At 40.0% G+C, this 18,760-nt stretch overlaps 1 protein-coding gene across 2 annotated transcripts in view; it reads right to left on the bottom strand.

Moving 5' to 3' along the window:
* Window positions 1-18,760, bottom strand: part of postnb (periostin, osteoblast specific factor b) — a 53,398-nt gene that overhangs the window by 16,943 nt on the left and 17,695 nt on the right. For both annotated transcript variants that reach the window (XM_088345878.1, XM_088345879.1), the window contains exons 8-13: window positions 7,599-7,811; window positions 3,359-3,493; window positions 2,886-3,034; window positions 1,721-1,857; window positions 323-453; window positions 114-244 (exon numbers count right to left, since the gene is read on the bottom strand). In XM_088345878.1, the coding sequence (XP_088202004.1) occupies window positions 114-244; window positions 323-453; window positions 1,721-1,857; window positions 2,886-3,034; window positions 3,359-3,493; window positions 7,599-7,811 (896 nt within the window). The remainder of the gene's footprint in view (window positions 1-113; window positions 245-322; window positions 454-1,720; window positions 1,858-2,885; window positions 3,035-3,358; window positions 3,494-7,598; window positions 7,812-18,760) is intronic.

An 18,760-nucleotide genomic window follows, 5' to 3' on the forward strand; every position in this document is an offset into this window, starting at 1 on the left:
AACACAATGCATGATGCATCTGATAGGAGCAACACTGTGAAAAATTAACCGTGTTTTAGCCTGGGTTTACTGTAGCTCCTTAAAATGCAAAGGAATTCAAACTCGCTACTTACAAATACCACCCTGAGGTTGCTACCCTGGAGGGACTTGAGAAGGTTAGTAACTCCCGTCTCCAAACCGCCACCAATGAAAATGCCGTTATTGATGTGGTACAGAAGGATAGTTCTGAGAGCATTGATGTCACCTAATTTTAAACAGGCGAGAGTCGTTAGTAGCTAGCAAAAAATTACATTACACCAAACTTGATCTGTGGAAGGCCTACTCTTTAGCAGCAAGAAATCCCGCTCTCTCAAACCGGCAAATGCTTTGTCAGTCGGAGCAAATAAGGTGAAGTCTCCAGCTTGTTTTAGCAAGTCAGTCAATCCGGCGTCTTCCATCAAAGACAAAAAGATCCTGTTGCACAGACAAGAACTTGGCACCAAGAACTCTGACATCAATGAATGGAAACATTTGCACCATGACAGACAAACATTGACAATATCACCAAGAGCAGTGTTTTTCAACCTTTTTATGCCAGGGCATGTTTTTTACATTGAAAAAAATTTGCGGCACACCACTTACCAAAAATTTAATAAAAAGACACTGAATAGTATGTTTAATTACAATATAATTTATAATACCCCTAGTTTTTACAGCACAGACACTTGACAATGACATAAAATTTGCAGAAAATGATTCATGAATGTTTTATAAAATTTGAATTTTAAAAAGTGACATTGGATACTTTTTCACGGCACACGGTTTTAATCATTCCTTCCAGTTAATATTGCTAAAACAGCTTTTCTTTATATATATTTGCAACATTGCAAAAATTTGCCTAGTCTGATGTTGAGATTTTAATTAATGCGCTTGTTACTTCCCGTCTTGATTACTGTAATGTACTACTCTCCGGTCTCCCGAAGTCCAAAATCAAGAGCCTTCAGCTGGTACAAAAGGCTACAGTGAGGCTGTTAACTAACACAAGAAAGTTTGATCTAAACATCCTGATTTTCGCTGAACTGCAGTGGCTCCCTGTCAGTTTAACATGATGTTTTAAGTTCTGTTGGTAATACACAAAAGTATGCATGGACTTGCCCTCTCATATATTTCAGATTTAATTTCCCCCTATGTTACTGCTGGGAGTATTTGCTTGGAAAATGCTGGTCTACTAGTGATCCCAAGAGCCAAGAAGAATTCTGCAGGTTTGAGAGCATTCTCCATTCGGGCTCAGGTGCTGTGGAATGCTCTGGCCCCTGAAATTCGATCCGCAACCTCAGTGGAACTGTTTGAATCTATACTTGACCTTCTTCTTGTGTTAGCTTTTAGGTAACATGTCCCATGTTAAGGGGTCCTGGCGACCCGTATCTTCATTAGGCCGTAAAATCTGCTAAAAACTAGACTAAATCACCCATTTTTTCCCTCATCTCTTATAAACAAATACATTTCTATTTTTGGTGTGGGTTTCTGGTCCTTTTTTCTGTGAAAAAGTATACCTTATAATTTTGATTTATTCTGTGCCAGGGACATACTTAGCCATCAATAGCTCCAAGTCCTAACTAGCATTAACGATTTGCTAAATGGTAAAAGTAAAAACATGCAAAAAGTATGCACATATTCCTTATCCACTGCGAAAAACACTATGTACCGTTATTTAATCATATGCATGAAATGACAAACTTACTTGAACCCGCCGTGTTCTGTCAGGATCTCAAACACAGATTTCTCTGCTGGTTTGAGGAAGCTCCTCATGAGATGGAGAGCTCCGTTGCTTCCTTCTTTGCTTCCCCTGATCATGCAGGAGTTCTCGATGCACACAGCCTACGAAAGAATAGATACAGGTTACCCCGCCTTACATCATTTAAATTTCACGGGAAGGAATACAATGTTTTAGGGTCCCTCTTTATGGCCCTTTCCCCAATGTACTAATATAGGCCCCCATTTTATAACGTTTTCACTTTAAGGTGTGGAAAAAATGTTTCGGGCCCCTCTTGATGGCCCCTCTTGATGGCATTTTCCCCACTACAGTATATCACATCAACAACAAATTATTCTGTGTGGCCAAAAACCTGGAAGATTGCCGTGTATTAGCATTGGAAGAGTTAAATCTCTAAGATACCTGTCTGCTATTGATGGACTTGATATAAAATGCTGGTTTGCTGTTGTTTTGTGTTAAAAGATCATGAAAACACTGACATAGCATGCTTTTAGGCTACACTCCCTCTCACAATGCCTTTCTAATTCTTTATTCAGTTTAAAATCTCTTGTTTTTTTTTAAATTTTAATGATGCAATTTTGTATTTATTTGTACTCTACTAGCTATGGTTTAGTGATGATTAAGGGAAAAGCAAAAACATGATAACCATGGAACTTGAGTTTGCAATTAACACGAAATATGAAGAAGGCTAAAGTCCCCCCCCTCAATAAGTCATCATGAATAATTTTACATATAAGGAAATTATAGCACATAAATCTAAAGACATCCTTTTAAGGGAAGGTTTTGCAATTTATTTTACTTTCGAGCCACCAACCCGAATCCACCCTCTATCCCAATATACCAGCTATAGTCACACTGAACAAATGTTAATATTTTTTCACATGCATTTACGTTATTTATTCATATCCACATATATTACACATATTTAATACTCACATTTTTATTTTGAGTACAAGGACTTCTGAAAAAAATAGCTACACATTACAATAGGTATATATAACCTTCTATACAGCAATTTCACTTTGCGATCCCCACCTCAGAACATATTATTAGTGTATCCCAGTCCCTACCGTACAAAGAACTTGGACCTAATTTGCTTAAAGCTCTGTGTTTATCAAAGATGACAACTGACGGTGCGATAGATGAAGACCCTCAGAAGTTTTCCGCCAATGGTCTCCAGTGTTTGCCCATTGTAAAGCTGTCCCAGAATGATCTTATTCTTCAGGATGTGGTTCTCCAGGATAAACTTGAGCGTTCGCTGATCCATGGACATCACCTCATCTGCAGTCAAAGTATTGAATAGAATAGAATTGTCTTGATTGTCATTAATATTGTCATGTATTTTGATGCATGGCAAAAGATTTTCAGAAGCCCTTTGGGGGGTAATCGAAAATGCTGGCTGGAGATCAAAGAAGGCTTTGGTGACTCAGCTCAATTGGGTAGGAAGGAGCTTTTTTATTCAATGTGACGATTGCTCTGAATTGATGTTTTATGTTTTATGTCCAGTCTTTTAATTTGACTAGTTGCACAGATTTAAAGACTCAAAAGATAAAATTATGATGAAAAAATGAATATTAGGACTTAAAAATCCAATGTGGTGCTTACCGTTAAAGGCCAAGTTAGGCGGGGCCAGCAGTGTGTACTCAGCCTCGGGCCTCATGGCAGCAGAGAGGCCAAGCTCGGACACCATGTCACCAAATACGGACTGGGAAGGTCCTACCAGTTCCATCACCTGTTTGGCTTGAAAAGGAGATAAAATCCCAGATCTGTTTGAAAACGGTTATGTCCAAATTTTTGTTTGTTTCAGGTCAAATATTTCTGGCATGCATTTGTAAATTTTAATATTGTACTAATGTGATGGCTCCAAAAATGGTTATAGGTACTGCAGACTCCCAGAATACGGTGACCTCAGGATATTTTCACTTTGTGGTGTTTGGACCCTCTTTAAGGCATTTTCTCAGCGAAAAGACGCTCAAAACATAAAGTTCCAACTTTGCAGTGTTGGTGCATGTGACAAGTTATGTTTCGAAGATGTCTGTCTTCTACTGCCTAATATCATATGAGATGCAGATCAGCCAGGAATTGCAGTGATGCTAAAAGGAGAAGCAAAATATAATACCCACTGAAATCAAGATTGTGATTATCAAGAATTACGAAGAAGGCAAACAAATCACTACCCTCACTATATTGCATGGCTGTAACAAATTGACAATAAGGACTATTATCAAACACAAGGAGGAGATAAAGCAAAGGAATCCTTTAAGGTTATAACAATGATCACTAGAGGCAGTTTTAAAATCATTGTCATTTTTAATTTGCCCTTGCTCTCTCCTCTCCCTTCTGCATCTACCAACTACACTTGACCGGCTTAAGTTACATCACAACAAATGTAAGTGAAACATCTTAATGTTTTTATGCAATTTAATATATATATATATATATATATATATATATATATATATATATATATATATATATATATATATATATATATATATATATATATATATATGACCAGTCCAAGTATATTATATATATATATATATATATATATATATATATATATATATATATATATATATATATATATATATATATATATATATATATATATATATATATATATATATATATATATATAACAAATGTGTAACACCAGCTGTAGCTAGACCATCCACCTGTGTTCCGTTACACACGCCTATAACGTGACATTCTGTTCCAACCTTTTGCAGTGTGTGCCCCTATCTGGCAACCCCCGGAAAAAAAATCCTAAAGCCGCCCCTCTCAAAGAGAGAGCGGAATGATGGCGAAAAGATTAGGTAAGAGAAAAATTGATTCAGAATGCAGGGCATTTAACCTGCAGTGGACAAACATTTTTTTTCTGTTCAATGCAAAGAAAAGGCTGTCTGTCTCATCTTTCAAGAGGCGGTGGCGGAATTCAAAGAATACAATCTGCGGCGACACTATGAATCCCGTCACAAGGACAAGTATGATAGCTTGCAAGGCCAAATGCGAGCAGACAAACTCTCAAAGCTAAAAAGTGGACTGTTAGCTCAGCAGTATACATTTGTACGCCAAGCTCAGCTGAGCCAGTCATCTGTTCAGGCCAGCTTTCGGGTTGCTCAACTGATAGCAAGCAGTGGTAAACCTTTCACTGACGGAGAGTTTGTCAAGAAATGCATAAACGCTGTCGCGGAGGTGTGTCCCGAGAAGAAAGATGTCTTTAATGCCGTGAGTCTATCGGCGAGTACAATCACCAGACGCATTGAAGAAATCGGGGATAATGTATATGCCCAGCTGCAGCAGAAGACAAAAGAATTTGAATTTTTTTCATTAGCACTGGATGAGAGCACAGACGTGCAAGGACACCACGCAGCTGCTCATTTTTATTCGTGGAGTTAGTGCAAACTTTGAGATGTGCGAGGAGCTGGTAGCACTCCAAAGTCTGAAAGGGACTACGACGGGGGAGGATATTTTTGGCAAAGTGTACCAAACCATGGAAGGGTTGGACTTGGACTGGTCAAAGCTGGCCAGCATCACAACTGATGGGGCTCCTAGTATGGTGGGCATGTCTCTGGGTCTAATAGGACGCATGAACCGGGAGATGGAAGAACGGGGTCTCACCACTTTGCTACAAGTCCACTGCCTAATTCACCAGCAAGCACTGTGCTGCAAAGTGTTGACGTGGGATTCTGTCATGAAGGTTGTGGTGTCATGCCTAAACTTTATCAGAGCAAAGGGACTTAAACACAGGCACTTCCAAGAATTCCTGTCTGAACTGGAATCTGCGCACGGAGATGTGCTGTACTACACAGAGGTCCGATGGTTGAGCCGGGGCAGAGTTTTGAGGCGTTTTTACGAGCTGCTACCTGAAATTAACGCATTTCTTCATTCACAAAACAAAACGGTGCCAGAGCTGACGGACCCAGAATCAAAATGGCACCTCGCATTTTTAACAGACATGACAGAAATGCTGAACAGCTTTAACTTGCAACTACAAGGCCAGGGGAAACTCATTTGCGACATGTATTCCCACGTAAAAGCATTTGAGGTAAAACTAGAGCTGCTTTTGGGACAAGTGAAAAAGCACAGCTTCATCCATCTCCCTGCTACACAAAACCTCTCTGCAGAGAACCCAGCGGTCCCGTTTCCAGCTGAAAAGAGTGTGGAAGCATTGGAAATGCTGAAAGCGGAGTTCGGTGTGCGATTCTGTGAACTGTGCAAAAGAAATCCGTCTTTTCCAGAACCCATTTGTTGCCGACATTGATGAAGCCCAGCCTACTTATCAGTTTGAGTTGGCCCAGTTACAGAACTGTGATCTTCTGAAAGACGAATTCAAGCCCAACAGTCTCATTGACTTCTATGCCGCCCTCCCAAACGACAGGTTCCCTAACATCAGAAACCACGCAATGAAGATGTCAACACTTTTTGGCAGTACGTATATCTGCGAGCAAACCTTTTCACGCATGAAACTGCTGAAAACTCCAATGAGATCAAGATTGACAGATGAGCATCTGCATCAGTGTTTGTGACGCCGGGCAGTGACTAGAATGGAACCTGACATTCAACTTCTCACCAGCCAGATGCAGGCCCACAGTTCACACTAATGAACATACAAAGGTAAGCTCACTTTTCTAACTTGAATGAGTCATTCTGAGTATAAACAAATATAATCAGAATAAAATCTACTGGGATAAAATCCATTTCCACAACCATGCTGGTAGTGGTACTGGTTGTGCTGTGTAGGTCCTGCATCACTTAGTTCAGTTTCTCAGCCTGCTTGCTTGGTGGTTTTCACAGGGAAGTTGATGAGAGAGAGAGAGCTGCAAACAACGATGTCTACAAGCCTACTGGAACCTACAAAAGGATTATAAGGAAGGAACACAAGAACTTTGAGAGACTGCTCATATGAGTCATTTAAGTAAAAGATTCTGCTCTGAAAACTAAGCTGAACTTGGACCTGTTAAGACTGCACGGCACAAGAGAAAGTTTATGTTCCATGGACTTTTTTTCTGTGAAGAACGCAGAGAGGATTATTTGGTTATTATTTATTTCATAAATAGTGTTATTTACTTCCTGGCTTTTTTTTCTGTGAAGAGCCTAGAGAGGGTTATTTGGTTATTATTTATTTCATTAATAGTGTTATTTATTTTCTGACTTTTGTTATGTGAAGAATCCAGAAAGGGTTATTTGATTGTGGCTTTCTGGAAAACAATACATTTTTACATTTAGGCAATCATCACACTTTTTCTAGCCCTCACAGGAAAAAGTTTGGGGACTCCTGCCCTAGACCCTAGCCCTAACTCTAAGCCCCTAACACAAACCCTAACCCTCAACCATACACCCTACTCCTGACTCCTAACCCTAACCCCAACCCGCTTACACTAACCCTAACCCCGAACTCCTTAGCCTTAACCCTAACCCCTAACCCTACCCTGTGGCTCTCCGGTTTTCTCCCACTTGACTCTGTGTGCACAGCAAATGGTGTGGGAACATGTTCAGGATGTCCCCATGGGATGAGCTGCAGCACCCCCATGACCCTACTTAGGATAAGCTTTGCATATATATATATATATATATATATATATAAAAATGTGAATTTCCCTTCGGGGATGAATAAAGTATCTATCTATCTATCTATCTATCTATCTATCTATCTATCTATCTATCTATCTATCTATCTATATATATATATATATACTGTATATATTATACTGTACCATATATATATATATATATATATATATATATATGCCGTGTCCCAGAGCTTTACAACACCTTATTATTTCCTTTCGCATACTGTAAGCTTCTAAAAATGCTAAAAATGCAGAAAGCATTATTAAACCTGAATCGGGCATGAGCACTTGGTCAATGAGGTGGATAACTCCATTGGTTGTCACGATGTCCTTCTTGCGCACCATCTTGATGCCGTTAACTGTCAAACTGTCACCATCACAGCCAATCATGATGTTGTTTCCTTCCAGGGTTTCGTATGAGGTACCCGCCATGATGGCCTCTGAGCATTGCACTGAGTCCAGGAGGTGGAAACCCACTAGAGCTGCAAAACAAAAAGACAGATTTACAGAATTCGCATCGGGGCTTGAGATCCTTTAAAATGCTTGAATTTTAATGTTGATTTTTCAAGTTTTTAAAAGTGCTGGAATTTTGTGATAAGTGCTTGTAAATGCTTGAAATTGTTGCCAAATTTTTCGGCAGGCAGACTTGATAGACCAGCATAAAATAAAGCTCTCTGTGTTAAATTTGGTGAAATGACATCTGAGCCTTTTAATGTTACCTGCGGTGTTCCGCAGGGTTCAGTGCTTGGCCCCCTTATTTTCAGCATTTACATGCTTCCATTAGGTGATATTATTCGCAAGTACAATATCAGCTTCCACTGCTACGCAGACGACACTCAACTATAGCTTCCGTTGGAGGAATCTCCCACACTAAACTGTGGAAATTTAGAGGCCTGCCTCATTGAGATAAAAGAGTGGATGTCACTCAATTTCTTGCGTCTTAACTCTGAAAAGACCGAAATGTTAGTCATTGGTCCATCTAAATGCCGTGACTTATTCTCAAAAACTGCTGTGAACATTGACAAATGTCACATCACACAGAGTGACTCAGTTAAAAATTTAGGTGTCATATTTGACCCTGATCTATCCTTTGAAATGCATGTAAAGAAAATTACTAGAACCGCTTTCTTCCATCTTCGTAACATTGCTAAAATCCGTTCAATACTGTCTCAGTCTGATGCGGAAATTATAATTCATGCATTTATTACCTCCCGTCTCGATTACTGTAATGCACTACTCTCTGGCCTCCCGAAGTCTAGAATCAAGTCTCTTCAGCTGGTACAAAATGCCGCAGCGAGGCTTTTAACTAGGACAAAAAAGTACGATCACATAACACCGATTTTGGCTAACCTGCATTGGCTCCCAGTTAGCCATAGATGTGACTTCAAGGTTCTCTTAGTATTGTACAAAATCATACATGGACTTGCTCCCTCTTATCTTTCAGATCTGATTTGCCCCTATGTCCCGGTCCGAAGCCTACGATCTGAGAGTGCCGGTCTTCTGGTGATCCCAAGAGCAAAGAAGTGTTCTGCTGGTTCGAGAGCGTTCTCCATCCGGGCCCTGGTGCTGTGGAATGCTCTTCCCCCTGAGATCCGATCTGCAACCTCAGTGGAAATGTTTAAATCTAAACTTAAAACTCACTTCTACTCCATAGCATATGAATAACCTACTCTTCTCGTCGGCTGAAAAATAGTCTGTGTTATATAGTGTAATAATCTGTGAAGCCCTTTGAGACTCTTCGTGATTTAGGGCTATACAAATAAAGATGACTTGACTTGACTTGACTTGTTGGCTTCCTTTGCCATTGCATTTAATCCTCTCTTGTGATTAATGGAAGCTGGCATTAGTTTGTATGGCATTGTCTTATTAAGCGGCATTTGCCCCTACTGGTCGCATCCAAGAGGACATATTTATGCTACTGGGCACTATGAAATGTGTATCAAAATATGTATCAATTATAGACATTTATTATGGGCCATGGAAAAAAATAAGGTAGCATTTCCCAGTGGTAAATTGTAACAGAAAGAACTTTCTACAACTGAAACTGTAAGCTACATTTTTACTCAACACCTCTACAATAATGATAATTATAATACATTTTATGTCAAAGCGCCTTACAGGACACCCAAGGTTGCTGTAAACAGAATATCAACAATAATAAAATGAGAATAAAACAAACAAAGAATAAATAAATAAATAAAACAAAGAAGAGTTTTTTTTAAAAAAAGGGAGGGGGGGGGGCACGTTAGGCAATTTAATATGAAAACGCAAGTCTGGAGAGGTGGGTTTTTGTCTGGATTTAAAGATGGACAGGGTGGTGAATTTTGGGAGGTCAGGTGGTAATGAGTTCCAAATCTGGGGGGCAGAGCAGCTGAAATAAAATATTGTTTTTACATTTTCTCTTTACTGGTGCAGAAAATTAAGGAGACAATAAACATACGGGTCTCCATTGAAAAACAATTTGTACCTTTAAGACTTCCTAATTAAACACACATTCACACCATCCCAAAAATTATAACTACTAATTAAGTAAGTAAATAAAATAAGAAAACTAGAAGTAGAGGTTTAATTGAAACGTATAAGTTCAATAGGTTAAAAACCCAAATTTAATAATATAATTTTATAATGATAATAGGTCCCAGAAGGATGAGCTGAGGGTGCGGGATGCCCTGGCAATGTGAAGGAGGTCGGAAAGGTAGGGAGGGGCAAGGTTGGATGGCCTTATAGGTTTACCAACTCAGGTGTATGGAAGGACTTTACAAGTGGGCCGTAGTGGAGGGGGATGCTGTTTTGGGGGAGATTTTTCTCAAAAATATTTTCACACGTATTGTTCAGATACATTTGCTATTTACTCATTTAAATTATGTCTTGATACACACGAGATTAGGAATCACATATGTAGATCACGGATATGTTTGCGGAGCTGCGAAATATATAATTTGCACCGTATTTTTTTTCTACTGGAGAAATTGGAAAAATGCCTTTAAAAGTCCCTGAAAAATGCTTACATTTGGCCAAGAAGAAGGTGTACGAACCCTGGATTTATTTATTTATTCATAAATCTTAAAGGGATGCGGAGACTTCCATTACTACATCCCCTGACAAGCCTTGATTGAGCCACTTGTGTGGTTCACAATACATCGCTAACGTAAGCTGTCGGGAACCAGGAGACCCTTAGATCCTGCGGGTCCTTAGAGAAAACCGCTTGGGGTTCTGCCACGGTTCTGTTTAACTTTGTGAGGGATTTTGTGATCTGACATCATCCCCCAATAAAATAATTGAGCCAACTTTTATACAACTAGTGCTTCCAAGAAAAGCAGTTTGATGTTGCAGACTCCAACATCACATCGCTATTCAAATGTTATTTTAGTCTGATTAAAATTGTGAACAAAATTGGACTTAATGCCACATAAAGGGACTTTATTAGTGTAAATGAGGGATCTGGTAACAATGTCAAATATTCTTAGACTCTGGGTAATATTTGACCACTAGATGGCACTATATTGTCTGGTACAAGCGAGGGCCAGTGATGTCGGACGAACACTGCGCCGACTTAAGTGGGGATTCTCGACCTAGGATTTTTTTTTTTTTAATAAAAATTAATATTGGTTTTAGATTTTTTTTGCTTAGTATTCGAATAATTGTTTTTTTTACCGATGGAAGGGTTTTTTTAGCACCACTAGGAGGCACAAGTATTACACATTGTCCCTTTAAGACATTTTCACTTTTCAAGAAAAAAAATAAAGATTTCTTCTGAAAACAGTCTTCTAAAAAGTAGGAAAAACATAATGTATTTGTTTTTAGCTTTTTGGTATAAATATTGATTCTAATTGTACAAAGAAAGTAAAACTCCTTTATTTTTTTCTTTAAATTCTCCATCGGTCCCTAGGCTCACTATGATGATAAAGGGAGAAGCAAAAACATGATAACATTGAAAACAATGCTTGCAATTATAAAGTAATACAAAAAAGGGACATGTTACCATAAGTTTCTATCCCCCGCTATAGGACAATTTCACTACATGATCCCCACGACAGCCCCTCGTCAGAACCAATTCATGTCCGAACCCAGGAGTTTACTATATATTACGAGCAATTTGAAACTGGTGACCTGTTTTTACTTTTATATTCCACATTTTTATGCATGGCTTGCCACCCAGGGTCCACATGACGGGACTTTTGCCGACGGTATTGCGGTTAGAGCTGTCAGTCAAAAACGAAGCCTGAAATCTTGAATTCAAAAATAATTACACATGGATTTTTATAATAATAATAATAATAATAATAATAATTTCCTTGTATTGTCATTCTGTGTAACAATGTACACAGAACGAAATGTCGATTGCACCTGACCAGTTGTAGCGAGCCGATGCAGCCGCAGCCAACAGAGGGCGCCGCCGACCACTTTTTAAGTTTTAGGAATGACTCGGCCGGGGCGCGAACCACCGACCTCCCAGTCTCAAAGCGGGCGCCTTACCATCTAGGCTACTGAGCTGGTATGTACAAAGGCACGTTGTGTACTGGACGATGTTGGGTGGATTGCTCTAAAAATGTAATATGATGCATCTACTAGTTACCTGTTGAAAAATATTATCAGTAAAGTAATCCTAATACTCATCTCATCTCGTCTCATTAGCCGTACCGCTTATCCTCATTAGGGTCGGGGGGGGGGGGGGGGGGGGGGGGGGGGGGGGGTTCTGGAGCCCATCCCAGCCATCTCCGGGCAGAGGGCAGGGGACACCCTGAACTGGTTGCCAGCCAATCAGAGGGCACACAGGGACAGACAACTCATTCGCTCATTCACACCTAGGGACAATTTGGACCGGCCAATCCACCTGAAATGCATGTTTTTGGAATGTGGGAGGAAACCAGAGTTAATCTAATACTAAAATTTTAAAATAATGTAGCTTGATACTTTACTGTAGAATACTTTTGGATTACTCCAATACATTATGTGCTAAAACAAAAGACAGAATAAACAAAATATAAGTACAATTACTCATTCAGGTTTAAGACAAATGAACAATGTAACCTTAAAAAAGAAATAGAGGACACCAAGATCAGGTAGTTGCTTGTAATCACAAAACAAGTGCTCACATTATAATTCCGTATTTTCCGCACTATATGGCGCACCATGTTATAAGGCGCACCTTCAATGAATGATATATTTTAAAACTTATGCCATACATAAGACGCACCCCATTATAAGGCGCTATAAGTGCATGCTGGTTTAAGATCAGGTAATTGTGCAATTTTGTAATTGTAATCCTGTGCAGTCCTTCGAGACATTTTTGGGATTAAGGGCTATTTACGGTAAATAAATGTGACGACTTGACTATAGTAGAGAATGTAGTTACTTTATGCAACCTCTAGATGTTGCCACGCTCAAGGGAATGTCAACAAAATATTCAAAAAGGTCAAACTTTATTAACAAACAAGCTTTCCACAACTCCATTCACTCCCAAAATAAATAAACAGCCGTTTTATTATTTTCTCTGAGGTAAAGCATTTTCGTGACACATCTTTGAACAACATCGACATATCATTTTATTTTTTGTCCATTTAGTCAACACGCAAAGAAAAAAACGTCTGATACTGTTATTTTAAATGAAACATTAGTGCAATCGCAATAAAGTGACACTCGTAATGTGCAAAAACAACGAGTGCAAAGCAATAACATAATAACTGTAAAATGTAAAACGTAAACACACAAAAGAAAAACAAAGATCACTCTATAAGCTCCTCATCGACGAATCCCTCGAATTCTTCTTCTGCTGTGTTCGAATTGATCATATCTCAGTGAATGGGCCATCCAACACGTCCGGTGTTTTTGTGCCAGCGCTGTTGCCTTCATACGTATAGTTATCGTACTGACACTTCTGCTTGCCGCTCTTTGTTGAACAACCCACTGTTCAAGTGTCTCCTCTAACTCTGGCCATCTTGCTTTATTGCCACGGAAACTTTGTTGAGTTTTCCTTACTTGGCGGAGCTTATCTTCATCCTTTCTCCACTTCCGTACCATCGATTCATTTAAGTTTAACTCTCTCGCTGCCGCTCTATTGCCGTGTTGTGCTGCGTGACTGATCGCTTTGAGTTTAAACTCGGCGTTGTACGCGTGTCTCTTAACAGAAGCCATTTTCTTATACAAATGCACGTATGAAAGAGAATCTCGCTCTCTCTCTCTCTCTCTCGCTCTCTCTCTCTCTCAAACGTGACATTCTGAATAATTCTGCGTTTGTTTAAGGTAAATTGTGCTTTACATCTTCACCAGTCATAACCCTGGATTCAGACAAATACTGTATTTGTTGAATATGAATTAAGCAGTTTAATGGGGTAGCCATTTTGCCACTTAGTAAACAAATACAACACGAGCCCCGGCAACTACCAATCGTTTAATATTTCCCAGTATGCACAGCGCGAAAAATAGAGTCGGCGGCTGTTTCTCGTAGTTGCGAGACCTTGCGAATTTAATATTGAGCCATATATAAGGCGCACTGTGTTATAAGGCGCATGGTCAGCTTTTGAAAAAAAAACAAGACTTTTAGGTGCGCCTTATAGTGCGGAAAATACGGTACGTGGTATAGTCTATTGAGCAAAAACAACAAAAAGTGTTCACTTACTAAATTTCTGAAAGTGCAGCGCTGCGAGGGTGGATTGTGTGAATGAATGAAACTGCAGAGAGTGGCGCGACTGGACATGCCAAATGTAAACAATGCTATTGCGAATGAGGATAAGAATAAAAAAATAATTAAAACAATCACACACCGGACTTTAATATTGTCCCCTGTAGTGTGCAACATGAATTGCTTTTATATAACATTGTAATCCTACATAGTAAACCTTAATTTTTTCTTTTTTTTTCTTTATTATATTCTATAGATTTTGAATGACCTATTTTTTTGGTTTGAACAAATTTATTGACACTAAAAACAGAAAACAATCATTGATAGATAGATAGATAGATAGATAGATAGATAGATAGATAGATAGATAGATAGATAGATAGATAGATAGATAGATAGATAGATAGATAGATAGATAGATAGATAGATAGATAGATAGATAGATAGATAGATAGATAGATAGATAGATAGATAGATAGATAGATAGATAGATAGATAGATAGATAGATAGATAGATAGATAGATAGATAGATAGATAGATACTTTGTTCATCCCCGAAGGGAAATTCACATTTCCAGCAGCATCCCTGAGCTGAGAACAATCGAGAACATCATGACAATCTCAACAGCAATTAAGCACATTCACAATATTATATTCCAATATTACGTTTTTAACAGCAAACACAAAGTGAGGTTTGAACAAACCTTCTCGAAAATCAAACATATTCACAATTTCATTATATAACATCTTTGTTAGTGTCAATAGATCCGTCCAGGCCAAAGTCGATTGTCCTCGGTCTGAACAAATCCACCGACACCAACAGCAGCAAAACACAGCCATCAAGCAAATTCACAATTTTTTTATATTTGACAATATGACGTGACGATATGACGTTTTAACATTTTTTCCTGACATTTTCAACATCAATTAAACAATTTCAGAGTTATTTTCTTTTAACAGTAGTTAACCAGCGTGTAAAAGGCAATACTATTGTGCAAGGGCATAGCTCTGCCATCCCACCCTCCCAAGCAGCATTCTTCCAGTCCTCTGTGTGGGTCCTTTCCCTTCTGCGTGGGTCCTCTCCCTTCTGGGTTCCACAACCCAGGCCGTTGCTGCCGGGACTCCCACAGTGTAGCTCCGGCTCCCCCCTCTGGGTGGGTGCAGACGAGTCTTCTTTATGGCTGCGTCCTAGGCCCGCCGCTCGCAGATTGTATGGTATCTGCAGCCATTTGGAGCACAGCCACGGGGGGGATCTGCCTGCACCTCCATACCAGCAGGTTTCTGGAGGTCCAGATGGCGTCCTTGATGGCGGCGAGAGTGAGCCAGTCCCTGGCAAAGTCGTTCCGATGCCTCCTCGACCGACTCACCCCGTAAAGCACGTACTGTGCATCAGGGACCTCTCCTGCTGGCAAGTCCGGGAACTTTCCTAGTTGTTCGGCCATTGTCCACAAGACCTTGGCAGCGCTGCACTCACAAAAAAGGTGCCTCACCGACTCCTGGGCGCCACAGCCAGGTCGAGGGCACGTCGAAGTCGCTGACATTCCTCGGTGGTGCATTACAGCTCTGACTGGGAGAACTTCATGAGCCACCATCCATGACAAGTCTCGTAGTCTGTTTGGGAGGGCAGGATGATTGACGTTGCTCCAAACCGTTGTGGATTCGCCAAACGCAAGCCCCCGCACAGGGCTTACTGTAGCTCGCCCTTGCACAAGAGCAATAAGGGCCCTGTGGTTTTGTAAAATGTGACATTCTTGTGTTTCCAAATCAAACTTCTTCAAAAAATCCCGAATAAAGAGATGTGTTGGTGGCAAGTTAAACGAAACTGGAATCAAACGATTGTCTGGTACAAGCTTTAGCTTCCGCAAATATGAGCCCATCCAAAAACGGGTCATTGCTTGACTTTTCGGGTTGTTGGGTGGGCCCACAGCGTTTTGGAAGTGGAGAGAGACATATTTGCTTCCCAGGAAAAGCTGGAGGTCAGGCACTCCTTTCCCCCCTTTTTCCTTTTTCTTTTTCATTGTATCTCTTTTTATCCTTTCCCACTTTGAGCCCCAGACAAAGCGAAAGATGGCTCGGTCCAGTTGTAACAGCACGTTTCTTTTAGGCATAAAAATTAAACTGATTGACAAAAGCATTGGGAGGATGATCGCTTTGATGATTAGGACCTTCCCCTCTATTGTCAGTTTTCTTAGTGACCAAAAAACAAGTTTTTGCTTAACTTTCCTTGTAACGTCATCCCAGTTGGTCTCGCCTCCTCCATCCGCATTGAATTTTATCCCTAGGATTTTCTGGTCTGTCTTTAACACCGTCAGCGGGAGTCCTCCCTTTTCTGTCTCTTTCCACATTCCATAAAACTTCACTTGTGATTTTTCTCTATTTAGCCTTGACCCAGACGCCCTCCCAAACAGGTCAGTCAAGTCAAGGGCTCTTTCAACAGATGCGCGGTCAGTACACAAAATATTAAAATCATCCATGTACAAAACACACTTGGTAATTTGTCCCCCACTTCCTGGGATATTGATGCCTTCGACAAATCTATCTTTTCTTAACATTTGTGCCAAAGGTTCAATGCAAAGAACATAGAGAAGGGGAGACATAGGGCAACCTTGACGTACACCGCAGTTGATCTCGATTGCTTCCGATAAATTCCCGTTAATCATGAATTTGCTGTAGATGTCTCGGTATAGCAGTCCTACCCAATTGATGTATTTTTGGGGAAAACCACATTTTTGCAATACCCTGAAGAGGTATTGGTGCGAGACTCGATCAAAGGCTTTTTCAAAGTCTAGGTTTAGGACCGCTAGTCGCATGTTTCTGTCTCTTGCATAACAAATGGTGTCACGGATCAGCATGAGACTGTCGCTGATCTTCCTTCCCACAATGGCACAGGTTTGGTCTGGATCAACCAAGTCTCCCAAGACAACAGACATTCGTGTTGCTAGAAGCTTGCTGAAAATTTTACAGTCCACGTTTAAAAGCGTTATGGGTCGCCAGTTTTTTAAGTCAATTTTGTCTCCTTTTTTGTGCAATAGAGTAACTATCCCGATTCTGAAACTGTCTGGCATATGGTCTCGACTGGAAAATTCGTTAAAAACAGTTAACAGATCTGGTGCTAAAATATCCCAAAAAGTCCGGTAAAATTCGAGGTTGAGTCCGTCCTCCCCGGGTGATTTGCCTTTTTTCATAGTCTTTATGCAATCATTCAGTTGGTCTTGGGTAAAGTCCGATGTTAAAAAGGGGTCTTGACGCACTGATCTTGAAATATGATCTAATACATGCCCCATTTCATTCTCATATGTTTCTTTCTTTTCAAATAATTTTTTGTAGTAGTCTTCGACCAATCTGGTTATTTCACTACTTTCCTTTGTTATTTGCCCGTTTTCGTTTTGAAGTTTAAAAATCCCCTCATTTTTGCCCATAATTTTTTTTAAAAAGTAGCGTGTACATTTTTCCCCTTCTTCTATTTCTCTTTCTCTGCTTCTTATTATGATGCCTTTGCTCTTTATTTCCGCCAAAGCGTTTAGTTCTTGTTTGGTCTCTTTGATTTCATCATTAAAGTCCATCCCCTTTTCTGTTAGGATGAAATAGCGTTGGAGTCTTCTTTGTAGTCCCGACATGCGTTTCATCTCTTTGAGTTTCTTGTTTTTCCCTGCATTTTTAAAAAAGGTCTGTGTTCGTTTCTTTGTCATTTCCCACCATTGTGCTCGTGAATCATACGAGTCTTGAAGGGTCTGCCAGTCTTTGTACAGCTCCCTGTATTGTGCGGCTAGAGCCTCATCCTCCAGCAGGGAGCAGTTTAACTTCCACAAACCCTTCCCAACAGTCATACCTGAAGGAAATGAGAAAGAGCAGGACAGTAGCAAGTGATCCGAAAAAAAAACTGGAATTAATCTTGCATCACTCTGTGCTAAACCCCTCGTAAATATGTAGTCTATTCGAGAGGCTCTGGCATTGTCACTACTGAACCAGGTGAAGCCCTCCTCTCCTGGATGTATGGATTTGAAACAGTCCACCAGTTTAAATGTCCGGCACATGTCTTGTAATAAAGTTGATGTTTTATCTACTTTAAACTCCTCATCGTTCCTCTTTCTATCCTTCCTACTTAGGATGCAATTAAAATCTCCTCCCACGATTAGTGGTTGATGGCCTAGCATATGCGACTGGATGTCCTCTAAAAGTTCGTACCTGAGTTGTCTGTCGGCATGGCCGTATATGTTAATGAGGTTAAAATCATTCCCTATATAAGAAAGTCTTGCTAAGATTGCGCGTCCGTCTCTCATCACAGTACTCCCATTTATGATGAGTTGAGGGTTGTTTATTAAAATGGCTACCCCATCGTTACGGTTTTCATTCGAGCCACTCCATAATGACGGATATGGCCAAATCTCTTCCCACTGTTTATAATTTTTTAGAAAGGGGATGCAGCATTCCTGTAGTAAAAACACATCTGTTCTGATAGTTTTTAAGAACGATAAAACACTGTGAGCCTTAACCTTTGATCTCACACTTCTCACATTGATAGTAGAGAATGTAATGTTCATAATAGTTGTTAAAGTATTTAAACTAGTTAGACAAAACCGGGGGATCTGAGTCCATTCTTTGGTGATCATCGAGATCATCGAGAGTGTCACCTGTGTCAGACACATCACTTAAGAGTAGTACCTCATTTTGAGACTCACCGGGGAAAACTCTGGGACCCTCTGACTCTCTGTCTGTGGTTCCAGGTCTTCCCCTTTTTTCTGGGTTAGGGGGTGAGCCAGAGGACCTATCAAGGGGTCTCTTACTTCCTTGCCCACTAAGGGTCAGATT

The sequence above is a fragment of the Urocampus carinirostris genome, chromosome 10, assembly GCF_059441175.1.
Source record: "Urocampus carinirostris isolate Australia breed hairy pipefish chromosome 10, RoL_Ucar_1.0, whole genome shotgun sequence".
Taxonomy (NCBI): domain Eukaryota; kingdom Metazoa; phylum Chordata; class Actinopteri; order Syngnathiformes; family Syngnathidae; genus Urocampus; species Urocampus carinirostris.